Source organism: Fukomys damarensis, unplaced genomic scaffold (assembly GCF_012274545.1).
Source record: "Fukomys damarensis isolate Sample0158 unplaced genomic scaffold, DMR_v1.0_HiC HiC_scaffold_37, whole genome shotgun sequence".
Classification (NCBI taxonomy): Eukaryota; Metazoa; Chordata; class Mammalia; order Rodentia; family Bathyergidae; genus Fukomys; species Fukomys damarensis.
In genome coordinates this window covers 28,598,688-28,626,192 of record NW_022900949.1, presented here as the reverse complement: position 1 = coordinate 28,626,192, position 27,505 = coordinate 28,598,688, and the positions used below count along the sequence as shown (strand labels likewise).

Sequence of the window (27,505 nt, the reverse complement as noted above, 5' to 3'; positions counted from 1 at the left end):
ACTGTGCTACCCAATAAGTCTGGTATTTTTTTTTTTTTCCTCAGCTTACTTTTCCTTTTCTGTGAAACAGGCTCTGGGCTTCTAACACTCCTTCTGTGTGATTTTTTTCTGAGTCCCTCTTTTGTAGCATGTTAGGAAGTTTAATGAGAGCACTTGGGGCTCCTTAGATGGCAAGAAAGAGTTCTTAATGTCCAGATTATTTTCATATTCTTACTCTGTCTTCGTTTGTGTTGCCATGGACCTGTGTGGGTCTGGAGGGAAAGTCTTCATAGATCTATTCCTCAAACAGCAAATGTCTACAGTCAGCAGGATGTGAAGGTGTTAGAGATGCAAAGGCTGAAGCAACACGACTTTCACAGCACCACTGTGCAAGCTCGGAGCAGAGGTGGACTCGGTGGAGAGGTGATCATTATTTGCAAAACACTTCCTGATTGCTCCCCACAAGTTTTGGTAAGCGAATGTGCCAGCACTGCGATGCAGAGGCAGGAGATGCCGCCAGTGAGCTACAGCCCTAGCTGTCACTTACGGGTGTGGGAGGGCCTCACCTTTGCATAGCATGGATGAATCCCTTTTTAGAGTCCCGGGAATCGCAAGGACCTCTGCCAGCAGTCAGCAGCACAGGTTTGGGTCTTCGTCATCCCCACAGAGCTGTCAGTGAGGTCACATTTATCAGGCACACAGAGTGCAGAGTGCAGTCTTACAACCCCATGATGGAGGAGCCCAGACACAGGAAATTTGTGTGTTCCTCATTGCGCGAGCAGGGAGGGTGGTCCGGTCTTCTTCGTCTTGTATGTGCTCCATTTCTTTTGATGAAGTGAAAGTGGTAGAAAGTTTTCTTTTTCTCTTGGTACCAAAAGACATGAGAGCTTGGATCTGGAAGGCTCGAGGGCCGCAGGCTGAGTCCCAGGGAGCAGTGGTCGGAGGGGGTCTGGGGAGGTGACGGGATCGGGGGTTCTGACCTGTCAGTGGATGGATCCGTGGACCCGTTCCTAACTGAGTGGGCTGCAGGGAGGAGGTGGGAACTGTAGGGTGGGGGCTGTTTGGAGGAGGAAGGCCGGGGGTGGTGGTGGCGTGTTTCTGGTGTTCCCCTCTCTCTGCCTCTTTCTCTCTTTCTGTCTCCCCTTCTCCCTTTTCACCTCACCTGAGTGGTGTTGCTCCGGGGAACACCCCACCACACCTCAGGTCCAGAAGCAGTGAGCCAAGCGGCCATGGACTGAAACCTGTGAGCCAAAGTAGACCTTTCCTCCTTGAAGTTGTTCTCCTCAGGTGATGAAACGCTGACTGATACATTTGAGTGAGGAGCACTTCCCTGGGCCCTTTTCCCTTGAGGAGTATTCCTCTTTAGTTCTAAGAAACGCACCTAAGCTCCAAATGGACCTCGAGAAAGAGAGGGTGCAGTGGGGTGGGCAGAGCAGAGGCTGCATCTGTCTTGGGCCCCTTCTGTCCCAGCTCCTAGCAGTCTCTGCTGGTGCCGGCAGCCCAGGGAGCTGCTGGGCTGAGGTGCAGCAGCTGCACGCAGAGCTGTACATGTGGAGTGAGGCTCCCAAGCCTTTTCTGCTCTTCCTCTGGACCACTTGTTCCCTCCTGGCCACCTGCCTGCCTGCTAGCCCCGCGGAAGCAGCCCTGGGGAGGAGCCCTGCATTCCTGAGTGACCACAGAGGCTGGGTGAAGCGAGGGCCCAGGGTTTACAGCTGTCCCCAAGCCGGCCCAGTCCTCGAGTGCCTTGGTCAGCTTTGTGTTATCAGGGTGGAACATGCCAGGCAGCTAACTTTATTGAAAAAAAAAATTTCTTTTGGTACCGGGAATCAAACTCAGATGTCGTGTTTGCCCGGTAGGCGCTGTACCTCTGACCTACATCCCTGGCCCTGCTGTTTATAAATAGAAGAGGTTTCTTTGCCTCACATTTTGGGAAGTTCAGAGTCCAAGATGGGTGCTTTGTTTGGCCTCTGGTGAAGCCAGTGGGTGGCAGCATGTGGTGACAGGAATGTGTAGGAGCAAAAGGCCCTATCTGGAATGGGCCCAGTCAGGGTCACAAATGGGCTTTTGTGAGAGTCCACCCACCGAGGCAGCGCCTTGGGACCTCACTTCTGCCCAGAGGGGACTGCCCCCCAGGCCAGCCTGGTACCAGGCTCTGACACGGGAACCTTAGAGGAACACTCAGCAGCCAAACTTCCACACCCAGTGGTGTGGCCTCACTGAGGATTCACTGGGTGCTTTAGTACATGGGAAGATTTCCCATTCATGTTTCTGACAGAGCTCGACAGCCCTGTTGTACAGTACAACTCAGCCACTGAGACACATGCCAGCAACTTTTAGTATATTCATGGAGCTTTACAGCTATCACCACTATTTAATTGTAGAGCATTTCCGTCACCCTCAGAAGAAACCTTTGGCCATCACTGTTTACCCCCTATGAATCCCTTAAGCCCTCAGCAACCAAGAATCTACTTCCTGTCTCTGAGAACTTGCCTACTCTGGACATTTCATACAAATAGAACCATAGAAAGCTAACTACTAAATATCAGGACCAGGATTTAACTAACTGTCTCATCCCCAGTTTGGGGCTGTTCCCCTTTCATGATCGTGTTATTTATTACCGTGGCCCCCTCACCTGGTAGAACTTCAATCATGAAGACCGCTTCTCCTAGGAGACTTCAGGTGGTGTCCCTTGTTACGTTGCCTGAGTGCTGGGCTTCCTAGGAGCCGAGCTTGACTTCCTCCGCGTCAGAGCCAGGCTTTGGTGTGGCAGCACACCCAGGACATTCAGAAGTCCTGGGAAGGAAGAGGGGGACTGGCCTCCACTCTGTTCTGTGTCCTGGTTCAGCCCTGAGTTCAGAGTGCCATGTGTCTGGGGAAGGCCTGGCCTGCCCTTCTGCCTCCCTGCAGGCTGCCCTGACCTCTGTGACTTCTCCCTCTCCAGAGATGACCTTTGATGTCCTCTGCTCACCTGCATGATACAATTCCTTGCTGGAGGAGGGTAGTGATAACCTGTGCTCGGCTGACTCAGCTCCCAGGGGATGGCCCTGGCCAGTCACCCCAACCCACATATATTTGGCATTTGGCAGCATCCTGGCACTCACTGCAGTCACTATACCTGCTGCAGTGGCTCTTAGGTCTCTTCTCCAGCCCTTGAATGTCATGCATAACCTGCTGTGACAATTTCCAAATGAGAGGACACTGAGTCACTTCTGCCATGTAGCTCCCATTGACTTGGAGTGTATTCTGTCTTAGTTGTAAGTGACAGTAATTAGATCACTGATAAAATGACCATTTTCAGCTGGCTGTAGTGGCACACACCTGTAATCCCCACACTCAGGAGGCTGAGGCAGGAGGATCACTGAGATTGAGGCCAGCCTGGGCTCCATAGTGAGTTCAAGCCCAACCTGAACTGCATACTGAGACCTAGTCTCAAAAAACAAAAAAAATTTTTTTTTTGAAATTTCCCATCTGTAACCTCAAAAACGTTAATCACTTCAGAGAGGAGAATAGATGTTTCCATTTCTCACTGGGTATTCAGAGTCAACTTGTCCTGCCTCCTCCTGACTTCTCTGGGGACTGGGAGCCTGCGTGGCCATGCTGCATGTGGGGGGTCTTAGAGGCACCTGGACTGACAGGCAACCCAGGTCAGGTGTGTCTTATCTGTGAGGCTCTGATGACCACAGGGACTTGCTCAGCAGCAGCTGTGTGTAGAGCCCTGACTGGGTGGGCCAGGCACCTTCCTGCCCTCCGATCAGGTGTGTGTGACTGTTGTTCTTGAAACTGCTCTGTGATACATGCTCTGCCCTGTGTGCCAGCTGTCACTGGAGAGGCTGGAGTGGCTTCCTGGAGGAGTAGACCTGGAATGAAGCCTTGGTGCCTGGGGCAAAGACCGGAACAGGGCCTGGCACCATGGCACCTCAGGGCCAACTGGCTCTATTTCCATACAACCCTGTCCAGTATTGTGTGACCTTGGCATGCTGCTTAAGTCTTTAAATGGGAGAAAGAGCTGCCGTAAATGCTCAAGTCTTGTGCCGTTACTGGCTCAATAATGTTTCACTCAGGTTGAATCCAGGAATGAATAAAAAGGAGGGGCACATCTATTTGCGGGCCAGTAGAAGAGCATGCAGCCCACAAGCCAGGCTAAAGAGGCTCTCTAGGCTTCTTGTGGAATGGCTCCTGCCTTGTGGTCTCTCAATAGTGGGACTCATCTCCCGACGTGGTGGTCAGTCTGTTCCTTGCCCAGCTGAGTGATGTTGCTGTTTACCTGGGGCTCTGCTTTAGATCTAAAGTGCCCCTAAAAGTCTTGTGTGTCCAGAGCGGGGCTTTGAGGAGGTGATTGGATGTGGGACACAGGTTCATCCATGGATGAGTTCACAGCTAACTGTGCTGTGGGAGTGGGGTCTGTCAGAAGAGGTGGGTCACTGGGATATGACCCGGAAGCGTGTGTCCCTGTTCCAGCTCTTCACTCTGCTTCCTGGCCGTTACACAGTGAGCATCTTCCCTCCACACCCACCTTCCACTGTGCTGCTTGAGCCTTGGAGCCCATCACCATGGACTGAACTCACTGAAACTATGAGCCCAGATAAATCTCTCCCTTGTCAAGCTGCAGTGACAGAAGCTGACTGAGAGACCTAGGTGTATCTGTCACTCCCTGGCTCGCGCAGAGTCCCACTGTGCCTGGCTAACTGTGTCTCTCATGTCTAGGAGTGCCCCCACGCCTGCGCGCTGCTGCCCTGCTGTCGGGATGCTGCATAACACCAACACGCTCGAGGCTTTCAAGGCTGCAGACAAGAAGCTGCTTCTGGAACAGGCAGCAGATGAGGTTAGCCAGGCAGCCCATGTGTGCCCACTCCATTTCTTGGGGTCTTGGCAGTGTGCTGTCTCTGACCAGGAGTTGAGTCTGTCATGAAAACCAAGTGTTTGCAGTTTTCTGTTTATTTCTCCAAAGAAAATGTGCCCTTCTCTCTGCTTTGTGCCTGGAGGTCTGGGGGTCAGGGAGAGCCCAGGCTCTGCACTGGGGAAAAGCTGGAGATACGTGTGAATGAAAAGGAGGTTATACTTTCTATTTCCACTGAGCACTTTGGAGCAGCTTGGCCTCTCTCATGGGTTACAGTCCTGTGGCTGCTGGTGAGAGGGGGCTTGGTCCTCTGTGCCCAGAGAGGCTTGGCGATACTGTGTAGCATGGCATCCTGGGAGTTGAGCACATGATCTTTCCAGCATCTTCAGGGCTGATCTGATCTACTGCAGCTAACCTGCAATCTCTCCATGGTCTCTTTCTTGTCCTTGCATTCTCTGACGTAGTCGCAGTAATAATTTTCAACTCCCTTCACCTCCTGTCTTAGTTGCTTTCTTGTCGCTGAGACATAGTACTTGACATCCACAACTTAAAGGAGAGGTTTATTTTGGCTCACAGTTTGTCGAGGTTGTGGTCCATAGTCAGCTGCCTCCAGGGCAGGGTAGCACATGGCAGAAGAATAGCAGCTCATGGCAGGGCAGACAGGAGGCAGAGAGGGATCAAGGGAGGAGGAGGGAGATGAACCCTTCCAGGCCGTGCTCCAGTGACTGCCTCCTCTATAGGCTTCGCCTCTCCCCATCACATTTAGCTCTCACCTCAGCAGTGGACCACTGGGAGTATCACACCCCCATGATCCAGTCCTCTCCCTGAAACCCCAGCCATGAGTGCGCGAGGCTTTGAGGACCTGGGGCTGTAACCATAACATCTCCTTTGTGTTCCTGCTTTCCTCCTTGGGACACAGTGCCCTCTCTTCCTGGCATGTTTTCCCTGTGCTTCTTCACAGCTGAGTTAACAGATTAATATTGGGAAGGAGGAAGACAGTCCATCCCAGTCCCCCTTAACCCACTTAACAGAGAGACCAGATGTTGTCGTGTACACTCTTGAAGGGGTTGTTCAAGTACTGCTGTTGTGTATGCTAGTGTGACTGTTCCCAGGAGAATACAGCCAGAACACCTGTAAGTCCAGCCATCCCACTGCTGGGTACACATCCAGAGGAAGTGAGCCAGTGTATGGGATAGACACCCACCTGCCCGTGCTCATGGCCATGCTGGACACACAGGCAGGATGTGGAATCAGCCCAGGTGTCCGACAGTGGGAGAATGGATAGAGAAAAGGTGCCACTTACACTCTGTGGAATATTATTCAGCCAAAAAAAGGAGAATGAAATCTCCTTTTGCAGCAATGGAGGGCATAATATAAGTGAAATAAGCTCGTGACAGAAAGACAAGTGTCATATATTCTCACTCATCTGTGGAAGCTAAAAAAGTTGGTCTCTTAGAAGTGGAGAATAGAGTTATAGTCACCAAAGGCTGTGAAAGGGAGTTGGGGAAGGGGTAGAGACGGGATAGATAACAGGAACCCAAATTCAGAGATCGGAGGAATGAGTTCTAATATCCTATAGCACAGTGTATAACTAGTGTCAATAATTCATTGCATATCTCAAACTAACTAGAAGAGAGGAATCTGAAGGTTCCCGGAAAAGAGATACTAATTACCTTGATTTGATCCTTATACATTGTATATATTTATTGAATTATCACACTGTACTTCACTATGCTTCATAAATGTGTACAATTATGTGTCACTTATCAAAAGACTGTCTGCAAGTACCACGCTAAAATAATAATGCTATGAAATGTAGGAGAACAACAGGACTCTTGTTTACATGGGTGCAGGGGTCCAGAGGCAGGTTCCTCTCTAGCCCCTGCAGTGGAGACAGCTCATGGCCAGCTTGTCCCATGGCCTGCGTAGACCTGGGCCTCCTACCTTGTCTGCACACCTACAGGAGGCTCTGGGGAGTTGGGTCTGTGCACATGGACCTAGCCTGTCCCTGGATTTGGTGCTTCCTGAGGGTGTCTACAACTTGCTGTGGCTGGTACTGTGTGCAGCAGGTGATAAGCAGGAAGTCCTGAAGGCAGGACAGTGGCGTGAGGCCTGCAGGGAACCTGTGCAGGGCTTCTTTGGGCTCGGCCATTGGAGAGCTGGCTGGCACAGGGACAGCGTGGGTAGGGGTGCAGTATAAGCAGTGCCAGCCTGGAGCAGGAAGAGCACTGTGCTCCTCGGATTCATGGCAGTGAGATGCCCACAGATGCCAGCAACCTTCCTTAACGCTTTTCTTTCTTCTGGCAGATCTGGGAGTCCATCAAGTCGGGTGCTGCCCTTGAAAACCCTGTGCTCCTCAACAAGTTCTTGCTCCTGACATTTGCAGTAAGTAATAGGTGCCCTGTTGTGTGGAGACTGGTGAGGTCTTCTGTGGACCCAGCAGCAGGACAGCGTGTTCTCTTCCCTCTCATTACTCAGTGTAGTTTTAACAAAACGGCTCCTTTGATGAGTGGCCAGATAGTGCTGGCACTTGCTACTAATGCAAAATAAATTCATCCCACCTGTTCACACAGGCAGCAGCATAGTTTCTGTAACACTGGCACCCAGATCCTGTTTCTCAGGACATTATGAAATGGAGCAGAAGTCTTTGTTACGTATGCTCCTGCAGGACGCAGTTGCTAGACCCATTGTGTTGGCCAGCAGCCTGTCACGGTGGAAAAGACTTGAGGTACAACTAATTTCTAAGGCGGAAAGGCTTGTCTTGGCTCATGGCTTCAGAAGTTTCAGTCCATGGCTCTTGGTCTCTCTGCCTTCAGTCCTGTGGCTATCATAGTGGGAGGAGCATCTGGTAGAGGAGGTGCTGTCCTCATGGCTGCTGAGGAGCAGAGAAAGCAGGGGCGGGGGGAGACAGACAGACAGACAGACAGACTGGGGTCCCAGTTGGAGGTCACATTCCCAGTGACATCACTTCCTTGCACAAGGCCCCACCTCCTAAAGGTTCCTGCTCCCCTCAACAGCACCATAGGCTGGCATCCAGGCCTTTACACAGGCCTGTAGGGACACTCCAGATACCATCAAATAGGGGAAGGGGCTTCTGGATGAGAAGAGGTCGTATTATGTGGTTTGGCCGTACAGTGATGACAGCTTTTTGAGAAAAAAAAAATCATTTTTCTATACATGAGATCTAATTAAATAAAGGACAGCCTTGAGAAGGAAGTCAAAGGAGGGTGACATCTGCTGCTGAGGGAAGGAGAGCTATGAAGAGGAGAGAAAGACCTGGGCTCAGTGTGGTGGGGGTAGAGGATAGGGTTGCTCATGGAGATGTCAGCTCTTCACTTTCTTTCTTTGTCTCTGTCTCTGTCTGTCTGTCTGTCTCTCTCTCTCTCTCTCTGCCTCTCCCCACTTTCTCTTCCTTTCTCTCCCTCCCTCTCTGCTCCCCCCATGTGCATACATGCATAGACAGTCCCCAGTTTAGGGTTCAGCTCAGGATTTCCATTCTCACATTGGCTTGAGAGCATATCCAGAGAACCACTCCATTCTTCACTTTCAGTGTGGTGTTCAGTAAATTACATGAGACCCGCAACCCTTGATGGCAAGGGGCTTTGGGTGAGATGATTTTGCCCAGTGTAGGCTGATGTAAATATTCTACACACATTGAGGCAGTCAAGGCTCAGCTGTGTTGCTTAGTGGGTATAATTAGTATACAGTGTTTTCTTTCTTTTTTTTAATGTGCGATGTTTTCAACTCACAGTAGATTTATCTGGCTGTAACCCCAGCATAAGTAAAGAATGTTCATATATATAAGTGTGTGTGCATATGTATCAAACTGACTTGTCCTTTGAAGTTACATCGACAGTAGTGTTCTGTTCTGGTACATTCCACAGACTCTTGTCGTATGTTTCAAATATTCCCTATTGTAGAAAATGGTGCAGTGAGCACTACTGGTCATAGTGATATGTTTCTTTTTTTTTTTAGTGATATGTTTCTTGCTCCTTTTATTTTACTGTAAGTTCTCTGGGGTGGGCCTGTAAGTGTATTAACACTGCCATGTATAAAGTGATTTTCTTCATCACAGCTTTGTCAGCTTTGGATGTTAACCTTTCTCTGTGCATTTTTGTATTGTTGTTATTGTTATCACTTCTCACCAAGTTGCAGGTCTTGCCTTTCTTCCTCCATGGGGCTCAGGAGGGAAGATGGAACTCACACTGAAGACCACATCATAGATTTCTAGGTGCAGTTCGCTATCCGGCATTTGGGTATAAATCAGTAACTTTATAGGCTATCTGCTAGGATAGATTTTGATGTTGCTAAAGATTTCTGGGTTTGTGAGCCGAATAGCAGCCCTGGAATTCTTGTTAGTAGAACTTAATTGACAGTTGTGTTTAGTGAGAAAAATAACATTAGCTCTTAATGTTTTAAGCTTCCCTTAGAGTCAGTATTGTATGGGCCTTGTCACCCTTTTTATGCAGCATTCTTAGCATGGCTCTACAAAAATTTTAAATCTCTTTTAAAATCTTCAGACTCCAAGGGCTTTATGTTAAATTTAATTGAGGTCCTTTGATCCTGAGAAATTGGAGCCTTTTGACTTTTGAAAATGACTTGATAAAGCTGCTCAGTGTGGGGTTCTTCACCTTGAATTGTTTAACCTTTTGCTAAAGATCAGCTATGGCAAATCATTTCAGTACACAGAAGAGTGAATCCTCTCCAGGGTGCTTTTGCTTTCTTTTCTGCTGTTTTTAGGCCTCTAAGAACGAGACACTTCATTAATATCAATTTTCCATTTGTTTTACCATTGTGAAAAGGGGATTTTTTTCTTGATCATTTAGTGGCCGAGTTAGAGACTTTGAAAACTGCTAGGCTTTCTCATCTGGAAAACTGTTTATAATAAAAATTATACTTAAAAAGTTACCAAATGTGATTGTACTTGTGTGAAGGAGCCAGAACGGGCAAATCCATGGAGACAGATGATAGATCAGTGGTTGCCAGACAACAGGGGAGAGAAGGGGAGGGGCAGCTCCTGCAGACAGCTTTGGCATTTCTTTGGGGTGATGACAATGTGCAGTTTAACTGGGTGAATTTTATGATATGTGAATTGTAGGCCAATTGTAGTCATTTAGCTGGGTGTGGTAGTGCGTGCCTAAAGTTCTAACACTCAGGAGGCTGAGGCAGGAGGATCACTGCAAGTTCAAGGCCAACCTGGGCTACATAGTTCAAGGTCAGCCTGGACTACATAGCAAATTCCATGTCAAAAAAAGTCATTTAATAGCTGTACAGTTTTTATTCTCATCTAGAAGATGCATTAACTATCCAGGAACAGTGTCCACGGTTGGTGGTCGTGGGTTGATGAGGCAGCTGCCCCTGCCTGCAGAGGCTCTGAGCACTATGGTGATTCAGAGCAGCCCGTGATGTCGGGGATGAGGACAACTCCTGAATCCAGTCCCCTGTCTGCACACTGCCCCTGGGGAGGGAGTGGCCTGTCCGAGGAGATGTCACCTCTTAAGTCATTGGTGCCTGTTCCTGCTTGGCCATTGTGACTCTCAGCTTTACTCCCAGGCTCATTTGGGAAGTGCTGCCCGGTGCCTGGGGCTGTGGCCTGTTCATCTTATCAGAGTGTCTCATGTGCCTCCCACCGGGCAAGTGCTTACATCATTGACTTGGGCTCTGTGCAGCAGCCTTATAGAATCTGGGCATCCCTCATCTGAAAATCTGAATTCTGAAGTGCTCCAAAGTCTGAAGCTTTTTGAACATCTCACAAGTGGAAAATTCCATACCTGGCCTCATGTGAGAAGTTGGCATCAGAGTGTAAATGCCCTAAAAATATCGTATAAAATTACCTTCAGGTGAGATGTAAATAAGATATGAAAGAATGTCGCGTTCAGATTCAAGTCCCATCCATCCCCACAATGTCATGCAAATACTCCAAAGCCCGAAAAACTCTGGAATCCAAAACATCTCTGGTCCCAAACGTTCCCGAGAAGGGCTGTCTTAGCCAGGTAAAAGTGTGGACTGCACCACTCTCAGTAGTGTGCTTAGTGTTTATGGTGCGTTGCTCAGATTGTACCGAGGGAAAAGCAGACGTTTTTCGAAGTAGAGTTCTTTTTTTTTTTTTTTTTTTTTTTTTTTTTCGGGTTGTATTGTTGATACGGGCACTTGGTGAGATACACTTCCAAGAGTGGGCGTGCAGCACCATACATCAAGTCCCAGCAGATCCTAGGTCATGTGGCATAAAGCAGGGGGTTTTAAGATACAGAGTAAAGGCCACAGGCAGCAGAACCACTGAGCTAAATCCCTGGCCCTCTGCCACTGTTTTTTTGTTGTTATTGTTCAAGTCCCTCATCCTTTTCTTTCTCCTGCTCAGTTTTTCTTATTGGTGCATATTAGTTTCCTTTATCTTTTCCTAAGTGTCAGTTTTCTGTCTGTAAGTGGGCTGTGTATAGGTACCCCCAGGGTGGTTGTGTGACAAAGCACAGCAATGGTGAGATCAATGACTTAGAGCACATTCTTGGTTAGCGAGTGACTGGTACAGCAGATTATGGTTACCATTATATCATCGGTGTGGGCTGTGAGGGTATTTGGAGATCAAAGTAGAAGTTTTGTATTCTGTCACAATTCCTGTCAGAGATGAGACCATTTGACAAGCTGGACATATTTTATGCTCGTCAGCTTTTGTCTCTTAACTGGCTGAGAAGTTACTTGACTAGATGTATTTCACTTTAATCATTGGTGGTGTTCTGATGTCCTGTGTTACATTCTTTGCTCTAGGATCTAAAGAAGTACCACTTCTACTATTGGTTCTGCTATCCTGCCCTCTGCCTTCCAGAGAGCATCCCTCTCATTCAGGGGCCAGTGGCTTTGGATCAAAGGTTTTCACCAAAACAGGTATCAAAAAACAAAAAAAGGCACAGGTAAAATTGGGTTTGGTGTGTGGGAGTAGCTGTGCTTTGTTCCAAAGACAAACAGATGCATCTCTGGATGCAGAAATCCATACCTGTAGAGTCTCCCAACGTGGCACTGGGCGCAGTTTATAAGATGCTTGTGAAATCATTTTGAAAAAGTAGTGAATAATGGTTTTCTTCAGGGGTCTGTGGTATTTGGTAAAATACTAAGTGTGGAGGTGGGAATTCTATAACATTTTGAAGGACTGGAAGAATTTACCAAGATGTGGTTTTTACTTTCACTGTGAAGAAACATACAGCCATATCCTTGAGGAACAGTCTTGGGGACCAACACAAGCTGTCTCCTACCCATTCCAGCCCGCAGAAGTCCTCTGAGTGGCTGTTTACAGGGCCACCGGAACCTGGCAATGAGAAGGGAGGTTGAGATGGTTGAGATAATTAGAGCACAGGCCCTAACTAGAGTGCCAATCACTGTTTCCAAAACCACGTTGACTTTGTTTTGTGTGTTTGTTTGTTTTGGTACCAGGGATGGAACTCATGACCTTGAACTTGGGAGGCAGATGTGGTGCCACTGAGCTAAATCCCCAGCCCTTAGAGTGCCAATTATTGTTGAAGCAAAGATTGAGTGTCAAGATGATTCGGATTCATGAACCACATCAGTCACTAACATCTTGAATTCTGAAGCTGGGGAGTAGCCTTTTTTTATTTAAAAAAAAAAAAAAAAAAAAAGGCTTACTTAGAATAGATCCAAGACTGTGGGTTTGTGGAACTAATTTCTCAAAAAGGAATGTAAGTTGGGGTAAAGAATTATGGTTGGAGGTTGACTACTTGTAGGTACTGAATTTCTTTTAGGGAGGATAGAGATAGCCTAGAATTATCTCGGTGATGCTTGCACAACTCAGCATATTTAAAAAAAAACCCATAAATTTAAAGTGCTTGGTTACTCTGGGGGCCTCTGATTGACCGTGTAGGGAGCCTCTATGCTGTACATGAAGTGTCCCTGTGTGCCCATCTAAGGCAGCTGGACAGAGTTCTAGAAAAGTTAAGTGGTGTGATTACTGGCTCCACTCTTCATTTGTCAGTTTGTATTCAGGAGGATGTGTGTAATTGTCTAGAGAACAACCCCACGCTTTCTGCTTGCAGATTCATGCCCTCGAGCATGCGTATGATGGTCTCTGCCAAACAGAAGGAGTCTCGGCCCTGCCTTACTTCTTAATCAAGTATGACGACGAGGTGGTGCTGGTTTCCCTACTTAAACACTACAGTGATTTCTTCCAAGGTCAAAGGACAAAGGTCAGAGAAATTCTGAGTGTCTATTACCTGGTAAAAAAAACAAGTTCACGTTACCACGGATCACTATAAAATGGAAACTCAGGTGGATTTCCTCAGCACAGGGTGTTTTGGAACCTAGTTTCTTTGTCCTCGCCCTCTCCCAGCCCTGCAACCAGACTCCTGCAGATCTCCCAGCCGTGCTTCACTTGGCATCAGCGCTCTGGTTATTCCTCCTTCTCTCTGGGTTTAGTTCAAATCTGTGCTTTAGCTTCCAGTCCCTCCTGCTGCTCTAGCGAGGCCTCCACTGTCTTCTCCTAGGCAGTCGGGGTCCTCTTGCTTCGATCCTGCATGTGCCACTGCAGAACGATCTTCTGGCACTGCTGGCCTTTGTCTCATGCCCAGGCTGGGAGCCTAGTGGTGTCTTCTGGCTCAAGCTGCCTTTCCTGCTTCTTTACCCAGCATTCTCATACATCATCACTCCAGGAAGTTTAGTAGTTTTCACCAGGCCCCGTCCCCACTCCAGCCCAGTGCACCTGGAACCCATCGTGGATGTGTCTTTTCCTAATGTTGTGCCATCTTCCTGAAGCGTATTCTACCCATGGAAAGCCCCTCCTTAGTGAAATTCTTCTTCCCACCTCATCTCATGACAATCTTCAAGCACAGATGCCACAGGTTGCCCCCCATCTCTCTGCCCCCGCACATGCCTTTCTGTCTGTCTCTGGCTTGGACCTCATCCACCTTTCCGGTTCCCCACCCCAAGAAGCAGTGGCTCCTTGCTCTATCTCATCAGCCTCTACTGGGCTTGAGTCTGGCCGTCTTCCTGGCATCTGTGAGCTGAAACAGGATTCCTGGTTTTCTGATCTTCCCATCTGTGTCCTCGGTAATCTGTCAGCCACTTCAGCATAGCAACCCGTGTTCCCTACCTCGGTGCCCACTGTGTTTGTCGGTGCATGGAAATGACTTCCGTGAAACCTGGGAAGACCAGAAACTGTTCCTGCTCTTCTTGCCTTACCCAGACTCGCTCTTTATCATAATTCCAGGATCTCTGTAGTGTTCTTCAAATCATGGCTTCCCCTTGAAAGTTCCTCACTCTTCTCCCTAGGCACTCTTTTCAGTTTGAGCTCCCACCCTGTACCCTGGCTTCCTGCTTCACTTCACCTCTAGAGAAAGGTTTATTGTGTTTATTATGGACTCTGTAGCACTGAGATCCTTTCTTTATAGTGTTTCCTTAGGACAGTTGTAATTTTACATTTCTTGGGTGATCTTTGATTAAAACCCTTTCTTCCCATTTAAGTATATGCCCCGCCAGGGAGGTGCCCTAGCTGTGACTTCCCACCATTGGATCTGCAATCCCATAGCGTCCTGCCAGTTGTGTGAAGTACAGCAGAAGAAGAGTTCAGGCAGGAAGGCACTGTTGTGAGGGCTGGAGGTTGCACAGGGGAAGCCCCTGGGTCGTAGCCACTCAGTAAGTCCTAGGAAGCTCTGCTAGGACTCATGGACACTGATCTCTTCAGCATGAATGTTCTGTTTGGATTGAGACCATGTCCTTTAAAAGGCTTCCCCAGATTGTCCCTGCAAGCACCTGTCTGGTGAGTCACCGGAGTGGTTGGTGGACTTCAGAGGACAGAATACACAGCCAGCGCATATTCTGTGACAGGTAATGCAGAGCTGTGAATCTGTGTTTGGGCCTGGCTGGTGCAGTTGCTTGACCTCTTTGAGAATTTGTGGAAGCAACAGTTGTTCACTGCAGAAAACCCCACATCAGTGCCCAGCTCCAGACGTAATGCACACCCTGGGACCATTCATGGGTCCTCTCTGGGTCCCCACTCTGAGGAAGACAAAGGGAAAGATAGGAGTTGGCAACTGGGAAGAATGCTTCCTGAGCTGGGACACCACTGGGCCTCCATCCCCCCGTCCTGGGCTTGGGGAGAAGTCAAGTGAAGTTTTGCTCACCCATTATAATTGCTCCTGCTATGTCTTCTAAGAATAAATCAGTCAGATGAATTTTCAGAGGAAACGTCTTTGGATTAAACTTTAGTCTTCAGTTATCCTATAAAATGAAAATTGTAGGCCTTGAATCATGCAGCTGGCTTTCTTGATGATTGGAGTTAGGCAGGCTTTTTTGCTTTTTTGGTTTTCAGAACTGGAAGAAATGAGGAGTGATCCACCTGGCAGAGTCCCTCCTGGGATTGGCAGAGCCGGCAGTTCAGTGCCCAGTGCCGAAGGGAGGCTTTCTCAGACCACTGAGGCCTCTGTAATCCTGTAGTGTCCTTCCTTGAATTAGCGCTGACTGGAAGGATGTCCATGACTGCTCCTCTGTCGTTTCTGGGTGCTGTGTATGGTTGCTTAATGCTACACTTCTTCCTGACTTGTAGTTCATCCAAGAGATTGTGACCTTGTGTCTGTGACATTATGTGACATTGCATCTCAGCACACACGTGTTTTTGCCTGTACGTGTGCACACACACACAAACTTTCACAAAATACAATATAATACTTTCCTTACTCTGTTTTATCTTTTGGAAAAATTCTAATAGTGACACACTAAATGATTTGAATCACTGGCAGCTCGTCACCTGAAGTTTGGAAGCCGAGATATGCCCAAGGAGTGACCATTTTGTGAATGTGGCAAGTCCTGACTAAAGGACATTTAAGTTACAAACTTTCCTAGTAAACTGAGTTAAGACTCACCTTGTTGAACTTAGAAATGAATCTGACTTACAAATGTTCTCCCAGAGCAGATCTCATTTCTAAGTCAGAAGTATACTACTGACACATAAATGAACTCTTATGGCGTGGTTCCTTGTATTAGTTTATTTCCATCTCCATCTGTCTGTTTTTAAAATCTCACAAAATTATTTTTTATTTATTTATTTTTTTTGTACCACACATTGAACTCAGGACCTTGTGCCTGTGAGGCAGGAGATGGCCCCACTGAGCTAAATCCCGGCCCTCAAAATTCTTTAGCTATTAACTTTTGGGATTTTTAAGTGGACTTTTAATATATATTTTTGGTAATTTTTTCTGTGCATTTTTTAAAAAAACTAAGATTGTACTATAGTAAAACTGAATCAGATTTCGCATAATGTTGACATTGAACATAACCATTGAATTTGATTCAGTTCTTGTCCAGTTCAGTTTGCAACCAGATTCGTGGAAGGATTTAAGCTGAGGTACCACTGTTAATACATCAATATGCAGTAAGTTATAGTACAGTGAATCCTTGAGTTATGATTGGCCTGACATATGAACAACTTGGGTTATGACTATAATTTTAGTTTTAACTTACAACCAAAGTCTTGCGTTATGATCCAGATGCTGGCTGCTTGTACTTCCAGATGGTCTCAGATAAAATTTTAGTTTATGTGCTGCGGAGCACTGGTCTCAGATACAGATTTAACCCATAAAGAGTCCTGGAAGGAACATTACAACATCCTTTCCTGTGTGGGATTAACAGAGAAATCTAAGGACACTGAGATCTGCCTATACACAGGAGAGACTTTGAGGGCTGGGTAGAGGAGCCTGAACCTTCAGTTGACCAACTTGAGTTACAAGCAGTTCTTGCAAATGAATTGAGTTCATAAGTCAAGAGTCCACTGTGTAATAATATAACATACTCTACATCCTTTTTGGTGAATGTATAGTAGTGTGTTTTATTAAGGTTTTAGGGGATTGAATTCAGGGCCTCACACACGATAGGTAGGTGCTCTGCCGCTGAGCTACACCCTAGCCGTAGTTCTTGACATTGAGGGTTCTTACAACTCTTTTTTTTCTCTTAGGAGCTTCTCTGGGCATGAAATTATTCCTCTCCTTCCCCAGATCAACTCCTGTATTTTGAATTATTTTCATAGAAAGGATTTCTAGGTTAAGAATTACTGGGTTGAAGAGCTGAACATTTTGAGATTGTTTTTTGTTGTTTCGGTGGTGCTGGAGATGGAATTGGGCCTTTCATATGCTAGGGAAGTGTTCTGCCACTGAACTACCTCTCCAGTCCTTTTTATTTTTAATTTTGAGACAAGATCTTGCTAGGTTGCCTAGGCCAGCCTCAAGCTTGCAGTCTTCTGGCTCAATTTCACATTTTTAGGAGACGACACCTTAATTTCGTAGTGTTTGCTTATTTCCATTGTTTTGCCCTTGCCACATGGCTAGTTGTAGCCTGCACACCATTGCATCTAACAACCTTTGCCACTGAGCTCTGCCACTTTCCGCCTGCCAGCTGTGTCCCCTTATAGCATGAGGTGTCCACATTGTCACACATTCAGAAAGCTGCAAATGGGGGTGTTTGAGTTCTCATTTCCCACCGTGGATGTTGGTTCCCCTTACTGCTCAGAGTGGCCTTGCTGTACTGCACACAGCCCACCCCACTGGCAGTCTTCAGGAACCTTGCCTCTCTCCTCAGAGCTAGGAGTGGATGTCTGGGGACTGTTTCGTGCTGTCAGCAACCAAGCCTGCCACCCTGGGGTTGTCATGTCTGCACACAGAGCAGCATGGAAACAGCAGCTACTTCTCTGCCCTGAGTTGGCTTTTTCTTCCTTCAGTGGTCTCTTTGTATCTTGGCAGCCGGCTGTAGCCTTAAAGCGCATTTGCTATTTGAAATTTTTTCCCTTACACTTTTAAAAAGCATAACCTCCTTGGTTCACTTCCTCTTATATCAAGTGTTTGGCTGAGGAAAGACAGCACTTCTCAGATAAACTCGTTTCATGGGAGCTCCAAGGAAAAGCCTGGTTCACGATGCCCAGCTGACAGTTTTGCTCTTTCCTTTTCATGGACCTTTTCACCAAATTGCTTGGTGGGATGTGGCCAGGTAGTGACTGCCATTCCAGTGAGATGTGTGCTATTCGCCAGGTAGGAAGGATTGCTGCTTAAGCCTCCAAAACAGCGTGGGTTTCCCTCCCAGTTACATTTTGCTTCTTTCTGCTGATTTGTACTATAAAAAAATGTGCCCAACTTTACACAGTTAATCTATAGCAAAGCCAATCTTAGAATCCAGAACAACTGCTAGCCAGTGTTTATTTCTGATTCCATTTTTATTTGTTTGTTTGTTTAAGAAAGGGTCCCACTATGTAGTCCAGACTAGCCTTGAATCCACCGTGTGACCCATGCTGGCCTCAAACTCACAGTGATCTGCTGGGCTCTGCCTCCCAAGGGCTGGGATTACAGGTGTGCACCACTACTCCTGGCTCTAATTCCATTTTTTAAAAATCTTTTTACAGCCAGGTGTGGGGCCACATACCTGTAATCTCAGTACGTGGGAGTCTGAGGCAGGAGGATCATCGCGCATTCAGAACCAGCCTGGGATACATAGTGGGTTCAGGGCCACCCTGGGATACACAGCAAGACCCTGTCTCCAATAGATAGATAGAAAGATAGATAGCAATTTTTTTTAAAATAATAGTTAAGCTGGTTTACCTAATGTCCTGATTGGCACAGTGGAGTTTCCTGAGTTCCTAAGGTACTTAGATTTTGGAGTCTCTTTTGAATCATCGAGAGAAGACAGCCGGTGTCGAGTGTAGTGTCAGATGGACTCTGTGCTGCCTGGCCCCTGCGCTGCTGCAGGCCTTGTCCCGGAAGGAGCATTTGTTCCCTTGAAGTATTCTCAGGCTGACACCCTCCACCACCATGCGTCAGCCATAAGTTCCTTCCGTAGCAGAGCTTCCTTGTTCTCTGTGTAGTTGATCTCAAGTCAGGTGGTTCTAAAAAACCTTATTCCTGGTCATTTCTGCTCAAAAAGATTTTTTATTCTTTAGCCCTATTGGCTTTGTGCTAAATGTGAGAAATATGCTCATTCTTTGAGGCTGGGCGTCCACTTGTCGCATCCAACTCCTGAACTTCCATAATAATGTAGAGCACTTAGCCCCAACTCTGCATTTGCTGATGATGAAATCCCAGGCCCAAGAGCTCATTTGATAAACTAGAACTCATCCCCCTCTTTTCTCTGCAAACTGCAAAAAGATCACCTTGAAGCTGAAGATAGATAACTGTCTGGTGGCAGCTGGAGGCCAGTGAAGTTGCTGCCACGGTGCGTGCGTGTGAGTTGTCGCCATCATAGTTAGCGTTTGTTGAGCGATTTGCAATCTGTGCTAAGAGCCAGTGACGATTTCTGATCAACGAGGAAATAGGTTGTAGAGAGGTTAAGTAAGGTGCCAGGCGTCACCTGAGAGTAACTGGTTGAGGACATTGCCTGAGTCCTATTTGACAGGTGAGACTCGGCCTCTCAGTAAGAATGGCATAGCTCACCGAGTAGCCTTTAGATACCCAACAGGGCTGAGCTTAATGTAGTCTCTGTCGTCTTATGACCTATGGAAGGGTTTTTCTCTAAATCCTTTGAGGTGAAATGATTCAAGCCCTTCATTTTGCAGGTGAGGCAGGCAGGTCCCCAGGCCTGCAGTTAGCTGCAGAGGGAGAACACAGCCGCGCCAAGCTGGGAGCTCTTCCTTAGCATAGGCTGTCCCAGCACAGCCAGAGCAGAGAAGCAGCCTCCGCCCTTCCCCCCTGACCTTGTGGAATGTAGAGTTCTAAGTGCAGCAGTTCTAGCCCCTTTGGAGACTGAGGCAGGAGGATCATGAGTTCCAGGCCAGGCTGGGCAACTTAACGAGACCTCATCTCAAAACAATAAAACAAAAGTTGTAAGCGCTTTTGATGACTTAAAGTGAAGTTGCAATCGATGATGCCTTGGTACAGTATAGTTGGTCTGGCAGGTGCTACCTGTTGGGATTACTGGTGGGAGAGCCTGATAACAAGGTGCTCCTGGTGGAAAGGTGGCAGGTGGCGGCCAGCCAGGCCAGCAGAGCTCAGGGAGGACAACTCGTTTATTCAGAGGAAGCACTGGGCTGGGAGCTTGCTCCGCGTCCTCTTGCTGTCACAGGTGTCGTTCAAGCCATTCTCTCACCCTCTCTCCCAGGAAGGCCCCAGGGTTACACTGCCACTGGCAAGGGACCCAGCCGTGTTGAGAAAGCTTAGAGGCAAGGAAAGGGAACTACCAGGCACTGCACCCTGGTTCTGCACGGAGACTCAGGTCGTGTCCCTAGGTGCCACCTTTCCCCTCTCACTGCTTCCACGGCCCCTGCCCTAGATGTTCACTTATCGGTGCATGGAGAAACTGACCAGTGCTGTCATCCATTCAGCAGATTTGCCAGGTGTTAGGGCCGGAAAAGTGAATCTTGCTGGCACTGCTTCTGTCCACATAGCGCTTCTAGACCAGCCGGAGAGGCAGACGGGAACGCCTTGGGATTTCTGCATTGTCAGGTGCTCTTTTCCCCTGTTGTCATTTTTCTGATATCAAGAATTTCTTACGGTTGTTGTACATATCTGATGCTGTGATGTTTCCTTTTTATTTCCTGCCTCATTTTAAAGTGCACTTTGTAATGTATGATGTTTTCCAATCAAGAAAACACAGCTGTCAAATAAATAATCAGTTCCCATACTGAAAACCAGGGGGTGCAGAGAGCCATCTTTAAGCAAGTGCTCCTTTTCTTCTCAGACCCCAGGAGGCCAGAGCTGAGATGAGAGGGTGCCAGAGAATCTAGGGTCCTTCACTGAGCATGCGGGGGTGGAGGGGTGCAAGCTCAGCCCTTCCGGGGCACTTCTGACACGGGCGGTTTCTGAGGGCTGTGTTTGCAGAACTGTTGCAGATGGTCAGGCAGGGGTTTGCAAACTGGCTGCACATTGTAATCACCCAGGAATCTTAAAATAATGAAGGCAGGCACGGCCTGAGCGAGGCTCTGCACGGTAGAGGCTTGCCTTAGTATGTGTAGCCCCACCCATCTGTGTTTTCATCATTCTGCAAGCATTCACTAAAGTACCTCCCGACACCTCTGAACTGAACTGATCTGATCATGGGAGGTTGACACTTTAATATTGTCACCTTCCATCAGTATGGCACATTTGTCAAAACTAAGAAGCCAACATCAGTGCGTTGCTCATAATGCCTCACGTTATTGCAGTTTCACCTGTTTTCCCAGTAGCATCCTCTTCCTGTTCCAGGATCCACACCAGGGTGCCACACTGCATTTTGTTGTCACATCTCCTTCGTCTCTTCTGGTCTGTCAGTTTCTCATGCTGTCTTGTTTTTGATGGCGTTCGCAGTTCTGAGGAGGACAGGTGGTTATTTTTGTAGACCATCCCTGAATTCGTTTTCCTATGATTAGATCGCAGTTAGGGGTTTTTGGACAGAATACCCTGGGGGAGAGTAGGCTTGTCATCACGTGCTGTCAGGGTGTCCTTGGTGATGCTCAGTTGATTGCTGGGTGAATGCAGTGTTTGCCATGTTTCTGCACTGTAAAGTGAGTCCCTAAGTCCACCCTCCCTCGGGGAGGAATGAGTTCCTCTATTGAAGAGGGCAGCATCTACAGTCCAGCTCACAAGTCTCCTTATTTTCATTCATTTATTGGTTCCCCTGTATCAGTGTGGACATTTATTTCATGCTTTGAGTTCCAACCCAACACTGGGTTACTTATTTCATTGCCCTGATTGCTGATGTCTTGGCCGTGGAACACTCTCAGCTGGGGTCCCTGGTGTGCCCTTGTCCTTTGTTCTTTGAGTACTTCCTTACTTTCTGGTACTAGGTGTTCCAGGCTCATCATGTGTTTTCCTTGCCCAGCCCTAGAATTAGCCACAGGTCTATTGCCCAAACTCCTTTTATTGGAGAGTGGTATTTAGAAATCAAGATCTGGGTGTTTGTGATCTGTAAGAGAGAGGAGACAAAAAAAAACAAAAACAAAAACCCACCACATTTTGTGTGTAGTGATGGGTACAAACATCTTATGTACAAAGATCTGTGGAAACTGGGAGGACCGAGTGACTCCCGCCACCAAGGGACAACCTTGCTGAAGAAATGGCACTCAAGTTGGGTAGGGTTTTCCAGAGGGAGGCTGGGGGAGGGAGGGAAAGGGTGTCTGGCTTTTGATTTGAACTCATTACAGACTCGCAGCAGCCATGATCCTCCCTGACTTTTCTCCTCACTGCCAAGGGAGCTACTTCCTAGCCCGTCTTTGTATGAGAGGATTTCCTCTGTGTGCCCTGACAGAGGACCCTACCTCACTCCCAGTCCTCCTCCCAAGTGGACCTTGCTCCGTTCTCTGTCAGCTCCAATGCCGGGTGCAGGGGCCGATTCCTGCTGTCAGGGAGTTCTGTAGTCTGTCATGAGGTCCTGGAGCTCTCCACTCTTCCCTTCAGCTCTCCGCCAGGTGGCTTTCTGATTCATAATACTTTGCAGAACAGAATAAAGCAGTGGGCTGGAAGCATGAGCAGTGTCTCTGCTGTGAACCTGACTTGCTCTCAACTCACTCAGAAAGGCTTCTCTATTCACAGATAACAGTCGGTGTCTATGACCCCTGTAACCTAGCCCAGTACCCCGGATGGCCTTTGAGGAATTTTTTGGTCCTGGCAGCCCACAGATGGTATTTACAAGTGTGTGTGTGTCTGTCTGTGCCTATGTTTTTAACTGTGTCTTGTCTGTCTTTATCTCTGTTTTCCCAAACGTGTTATTTGTTTCATTACTGGCATGGAAACCAAAAAGTAGATCAGTAAATCATCCATAACCCAGTTTCCCTCTGTGGTGAGTTCTGAGTCAGGTCTGCTAGGGAGCAAGGATATTTTAGACTGCGAGAGGGTGGGTAGCCAGTGGCCCTGAAGCTAAAATCTGCCAGCCCTCCCTGCAGGCCGTCTTGATTGCTTTCAGGTAGGGATTTCCTGTTGCTGCCACTCTCAATTTTTTCCTGTCCCTAAAAGAATTAAAGCAGAGGGTATCTTAAGAGCCAGTAAACACTGAAGAGATGCAAACACGCTCAGTTGTCAACAAGACAGCATCAAAACCATAATGAGATGCTACCACCTGCCCCCTAGAGTGACTTAGTACAAATGACCTTGCCAAGAGTAGCTGCAGACGCGGTTGCTGGGACCCTGACACACTGCTACAGGAAGGTTTGGCAGCATCTACCAAAGTTAAAAATATTTGCAGCTCTGCAGTCACAAGCTGCACGGAGTGTACCGACATACACCCAAGCAAAACCCTTCCAGAATGTTTACAGCAGCAGCATTCTTAACAACCCCAAGCTGAGAAAAACCCCTGCCCATCAGTGGGGTGCAGAGTAAACAGAGTTCCTTACAGTGGGGTGCTGCCAGTCTGCTGGAAGTACTGGCACATGTGGGCAGCACTGGTACATTTAAAAACCACGAGGTCATGTGAAGTAAGCAGACCCAAAATAGTTCATCTTGCCTGATTCCATTTGCACAAAGACTGAATGAAGCAGGCGAGGCCGTGGGAAGGCTTAGAGGTGGTGAAATGGTTCCTTAGTGACTGGGAAAGACCTGTGACAAGATCCGTTATACTTGGCATCTGTGTGCTCTTCCTTACACCCGCCTGGCTCAGAGAAAGTGTTTCTCAGGCACACAAAGGGAGGTGACTCGGACATCCCCCAGTGAGGAAGGGGCCGGAAGAGCCCAGGGCTCACAGGTGCTTTTGTAAGGTCCTTGGGAGCACTTTTCCCTGTGCCTGAAGGCTTCATTTGTCACAGCTGTCTCTCTGCAATGTGAGTGCTGTACAAAATTCACCTAGAAAGAAATGACAGCCAACTCGGCATCCAGCCCCAAACTGTGGATCTGTTCAGCGTCTCCCAGGTTAGGAATGTCCTGAATGTTTCCGAAAGGACCTGGAATGCACTGAAATCCCTGCAGGTGCTTTGCGAAGCTCTGACTGGGCTCTCTTTTCCTTCTTAACAAACCAATAAAATCCTCCCAACCTGGGCTCGGCAACAGGAGCGGCAGCTTCCAGTCCATTGAAGTCCTTTGCTTCCGCGACCGAACCATGCAGGGGGCGAGAGACGTGGCACACAGCATTATCTTCGAAGTGAGGCTCCCGGGAGTGGCCTTCAGCCCAGGTAATGCGCCAGACTGAAGACATGTGGAACTCAGCCAGCAGGAGCTGAGCCAGGGTGAGGAGGACTTCCCTCCATTCCATCCTCACCAGGCCGTGCAGGATGCCCCACCCCTCCTTGGAGCAGAGTCTCACCGCCATCCGGCCTGAACAAAGGCAGGGTTTGGCGCGGGGAAGTCTTCTTCAGGCAGCTTTTTCAGTCTTGAGGGTGATTTTGTTTTCATTTTTTTAGACAGGATCTCCCTGTATACTTCAGGCTGGCCTTGAACTCCACCTCCTCAGCCTTCCAAGTGCTGGGATTACAGTTGTGTGCCATTGTGCCCAGCAGTCTTGAGCGTTCCCTCCCCACACCGGTTTCCATTTTTATTTTTGTTTAACACAAAATCTTTATTTCTGTCCCTTCTTGAAGAAGGAAATATTAATGGACTCACATGTTTGTAGGCACTTAAAGCTGTGTGTGATCCTGTTCTCCATGTAGTAAACCAGTCACCAAAAGTGCTATTTCTTTTGCCTCACTTCCTCTCTCTGCTTGATCCCTGTGTAACTATAAATCAGGAAAGTTAGACATACATGTGTGTACCTGTGCATACATATTTGTACACAGGTACATTTGTATATTTTCATAAAGGTTGAATACATACTCATTTGAGGGACGTAAGCCAAATATGGTAGTGCACACCTGTAATCCTAGCACTCAGGAGGCTGAAGCAGCAGGATCACTGCAAGTGTGAGGCCAGTCTAGTCTACATAGGGAGTTCAAGGCCAGCCTGGGCTACATAGTGAGACCCTGTCTCAAAAAAACCAAAAAACAAATAAGTTTAAAAAAAAAAAAGGCATAATGCCTATGCCTATTTCATGAATATTTCTTTTTCTTTGTTTTTAATGCTACCAGAGATGGAATTTAGGAGTTTTGCATTGAGCCACATTCCCCAGTGCCCCTCTCCTTTTAATTTTGAAGTAGTGTCTAGCATAGTTTCCTAGGATGGGCTCAAACTTGAGATCTTCCTGTCTCAGCCTCCCAGGTACCTGAGATTTCAGTGTGTACCACCGTACCTGACTTTCATATGAGGAATCTGTGTGCTGTGCACAAAATAGCATAATGTCTAGAATATTATAGGTGCTTAATCAGCATGACATGAATTTCCCCTCTCACTGTTTATAGCACACTATTCATACCTCTTTCCAAAATCACCTCACATAGCGATGGGACGGGTGCCTTGCAGAGCACCTCATGTGCACTGTTGGATTCACTCTTCATGACCTCCCCATGTTCTGGGCACATTGCTTTCTTCAGTCCATGGGTGTGTGTGTGTTGGGAGGTGTTAGAGACACTGCATCTCTTCTGAGATGTCTTTTTCTAGAGTGCAAAAGTCAAGGGTCCGGGCTTGGCTCAGTGATCCTGTGACTGGCATAAATGACTTCAGCAGATAATGGGGCAAGAGTGACTGTGTGCTTTTTTTTTTTTCAAGTTCAAAGCTTTAAGAAATCTGTCTCCTTTCTGTTTTGAGTTTACATTTGGTTTAGCTCCCTCTTCTGGCACATTCTAAAATAGCTTCCATGTAACATTACTTAGATGCATGTTTGTTTTAAACCACAAAATTAAGGATGGTTCAGGGAGATGATGTGACAGTTAACTAAAACCAAGTGTCAGCCAGGTAGCTGTACCTGCCTGTAATTCCAGCTTCTGGGAGGCTGAGGTGGAAGGACTGCAAGTTTGAGGTCAGCCTGGGCAACTTAGCAAGATCCTGGGTCAAAATAAAAGGGGCTGGGGTGTAGTTTAGGCTCTCTGTATTTATTAGGTTTAGGAAAGGCAGTTTTTGTTTTCCTTTGAGCTGCAAATACAACCTTATAGTAAACAAAACTTCAGAGACTTTCTGTCTCCTGGCTCCAGGTATGTGGAACACTGTTGGTGATGCACCGCGTATGCGGTAGCTGTCCCATACATAGGGTCACCTAGCACCACCGCAGCCACTTAGTCTGGGTATGCACAGGCTGGGATGTTTGCGCAGTAGTGAATGGGCCAGCGCGGGCATACAAGGCAGCACCTTCTGCGGAGTGGAAAAGCAGCCTGGCCCAGAGTGCTCTTCCAGGCTTCCGGCTGGATGAGGAAGTGCCTCCTTTCCCGAGGCATCATCAGATTAGTCTGGGGCACGGCCTCTGGGTGCAGATGATGTGGAGGGAGACATGGTAAATCATTTTCAAAGACAGTCGGTCGTTTTCATTGTCCACAAGCCTCAGAAATCAGTATAGCCCCTCCAATGCCAGGGGTTTTATTTTGGTTTTGTCCTATAATTAATCTTACCTATAGACGGAATCGAGCAGCATGTCCTGGCTGTCTCAGGGGGTGAATTGGAGCTTGCAGAGTGGTGGAGGCAGAGGGAGAAAGCCAGACGGCTGGGAAACAGCCAGGGAAGATCAAGCTGTTTCTTACTGCAGACTTCGGAGCTTGCATCTCCCTCACTGCAGTGTGGGGCTACAGATGTGTGTAGGTGGCACTGGGGATTAGGTAGAGAGTACAGAAGTAAGTATGAAGCATTTCCAAGTTTCTGTTTTTTATTTTTGTTTGTTTTTTGAGACAGACCAGGTCTCACTGTGTAGTTCAGGCTGGCCTTAAACTTACTATGTAGTATGTAGCCCAGGCTGGCCTTGAACTCAGGGTGATTCTCCTGCCTCAGCCTCCTGAGGGTAGGAGTTACATATGTACACCACCATATCCAGCATCCCAAGGTTCTTAGCATGGAATTAGGCGCACCAAGGGACTGCTAGGACTGGAGTTCCCAGGGCTCCCATAGCAAGGGTTAAGAGGGCAGGGAGGACTAAGCCAGGAAAAGGGTTACTGAAAACTAAGGATGAGCCTAAAGGAGAAGCAGCTTATAGCAGCACGGTCACCCTGACAGGGATCTTTCTGCCCTCAGGTGCACAGTTGAAAGGCCAGGAAGGAAGGGACACATTGAACGGAGAGGTTCAGATCCCAGGAGGAACTCAGTGGAATCTGTGCTGAGTTAGATCTCGCAGGCATAGCACCTTTCCCAGGGCCAAGACTGCCGAGCAGGATCCTCTCTGAACAGCTTCTAGTAACAGGGGAGGTGGGCACGTGCTGGGCACCGGTGGAGGAGTCTCCAGAGCCATCCAGAAGGGCCACGCCTGTGTCCAGTGGTCTCCTGAGCAAGGTGCCCAGCATCAAGCAGGATGGGAGGCAGCTGTAGCAAGCAGCTGGTCCAGCCTCTGCTGAAAGACTCAGGAAAGGAAAAGCAGAATGTGGGCCACTGTGAACATTCACCTTTCTAAAGCAAATTTGCCATGTGGTTTCTTTTTTAATCTTCTTTATTAAGCTTAGTGTTTTGTTTGCCTTAAGATTGCCCTAAAGCCGTTGGATGGGAAAAGAACCAGAAGGGAGGCATGGGGCCACGGATGGTGAACCTCAGCGAGTGTATGGACCCTAAGAGGCAAGTATCTCAGTCCCCAGCACTAGCCCTGGAAAGGAGAGAGCTTCACTGGCCCTGGGTGGTTGGCTCCAGGCAGGTGGGCGTGGCGGAAGGGTCTGGGTGAGAAGAGCTGCAGGCAGCCTGGAGGTGAGGAAGTGAGAGCAAGGGGCGGAGCCAGGGTCACACCTAGTGAGCCTTCTTCCGGACCCCCCCCCCCCCCCCC

General features: G+C 47.9%; 1 protein-coding gene across 5 annotated transcripts in view; it reads left to right on the top strand.

Moving 5' to 3' along the window:
* Positions 1-27,505, top strand: part of Atg7 (autophagy related 7) — a 217,464-nt gene that overhangs the window by 17,963 nt on the left and 171,996 nt on the right. For all 5 annotated transcript variants that reach the window (XM_010631430.3, XM_010631416.3, XM_033759762.1 and 2 more), the window contains exons 4-10: positions 4,684-4,801; positions 7,124-7,201; positions 11,579-11,695; positions 12,856-13,005; positions 22,294-22,382; positions 23,740-23,861; positions 27,213-27,303. In XM_010631430.3, the coding sequence (XP_010629732.1) occupies positions 4,684-4,801; positions 7,124-7,201; positions 11,579-11,695; positions 12,856-13,005; positions 22,294-22,382; positions 23,740-23,861; positions 27,213-27,303 (765 nt within the window). The remainder of the gene's footprint in view (positions 1-4,683; positions 4,802-7,123; positions 7,202-11,578; positions 11,696-12,855; positions 13,006-22,293; positions 22,383-23,739; positions 23,862-27,212; positions 27,304-27,505) is intronic.